This window comes from Lethenteron reissneri, unplaced genomic scaffold (genome assembly GCF_015708825.2).
Source record: "Lethenteron reissneri isolate LAM-NWPU_2019-01 unplaced genomic scaffold, ASM1570882v1 scaffold_1638, whole genome shotgun sequence".
Lineage (NCBI taxonomy): Eukaryota > Metazoa > Chordata > Hyperoartia > Petromyzontiformes > Petromyzontidae > Lethenteron > Lethenteron reissneri.
In genome coordinates, this window is record NW_026891375.1 from 2,485,573 (window position 1) to 2,486,790 (window position 1,218).

The 1,218-nt window shown below is 70.9% G+C and overlaps 1 protein-coding gene across 1 annotated transcript in view; it reads right to left on the bottom strand.

The window, feature by feature from the left end:
• Positions 1-408: 408 nt before the first annotated feature.
• Positions 409-1,218, bottom strand: part of LOC133362964 (neuroligin-2-like) — a 96,417-nt gene continuing 95,607 nt past the window's right edge. Inside the window, exon 8 of the mRNA XM_061581942.1 lies at positions 409-1,218. Within this exon, the coding sequence (XP_061437926.1) occupies positions 409-1,218 (810 nt within the window).

The window sequence follows — 1,218 nt, forward strand, 5'->3', positions numbered from 1 at the left end:
CCACCATCCCCACCACCACCATCGTCTCCACCACCTCCACCGTGACCTCCGTGACCTCTACCATCACCATCGCCTCCGCCACCTCCACCATTTTCACCATCACCCATCGCGTCCACCACCACCACCGTCTCCACCACAGCCACGACCTCCGTGACCTCCACCATCACCGTCGCCCCCATCACCTCCGCCACCTCCACCGTCTTCACCATCACCCATCGTGTCCACCGCCACCGCCACCGTCTCCACCACCTCCACCGTGACCTCCGTGACCTCCACAATCACCATCGCCTCCGCCACCTCCACCGTCTTCACCATCACCCATCGCGTCCACCGTCTCCACCACCACCACAGTCTCCACCACCTCCGCCGTGACCTCCACCACCATCGCCGCCCGCCCCCCCGCCCGGCTCAGACGCGCGTGGTCGAGCGCGAGTGCGGCAGCGTGCCGCTGCTGAACGCCGCCCCGGACATTGCGGGCAGGGGCTGCCCGGCGGCTCCCACTCCGCCCCCCCCGAACGGAGCGCCGCTCCCGAACGCCAGCAGCTGCTGCTGGAAATGCGCGTTCTGCAGCGAGGACGACCCTCCACCTCCTCCTCCACCTCCTCCACCGCCTCCTCCCCCGCCGCCTTGCCCGCCCGGGGAGCCGAGGCCCACCAGCGCGTTGGGCACCATCGTGATGGCGCCGGGCGCCATGAGCGGGACGTCATCCGGCGAGCGTCGCAGCGCCAGCGTGTAGTCGGGTGGGAAGTCGCCGTACGACGCCAGCGTCGGCTCGTCGCACGGCCCGCCGCCCCCGTTGGAGCCGAGGCCGCTGCCGAGGCCGCCGCCGAGGCCGCTGAGGCCGCCGCCGCGGTCTCCGTGTTTCAGCTGCAGGGCCATCAACTCGTCGGCCGCGTGGCCCACCTCGTTGCCATGCTGCGGGCTGTGCAGGCGGCCACCGCCGATGATGCCGATGCCGATTCCTCCCCCGCCGATTCCTCCTCCTCCGCCGCCTCCGCCGCCGCCGCGAAGCAGCAACTGCTGCTGCTGCCCGAGGTGCTGGTGGTGCACGTGGTGCTGCTGCGGCTGGTGGAGCTGGTGGTGGTGGTGGTGGCCGTTGCCGCCGCCGCCGCCGCCGTTGTTGTTGTTGTTGTGGCCCACCACGAAGCGCTTGTCCCGGCGGTAGTAGAGGGCGGCGAAGGCGAGGATGTTGAGGAAGAGCAGCGAGGCGCCCACCGC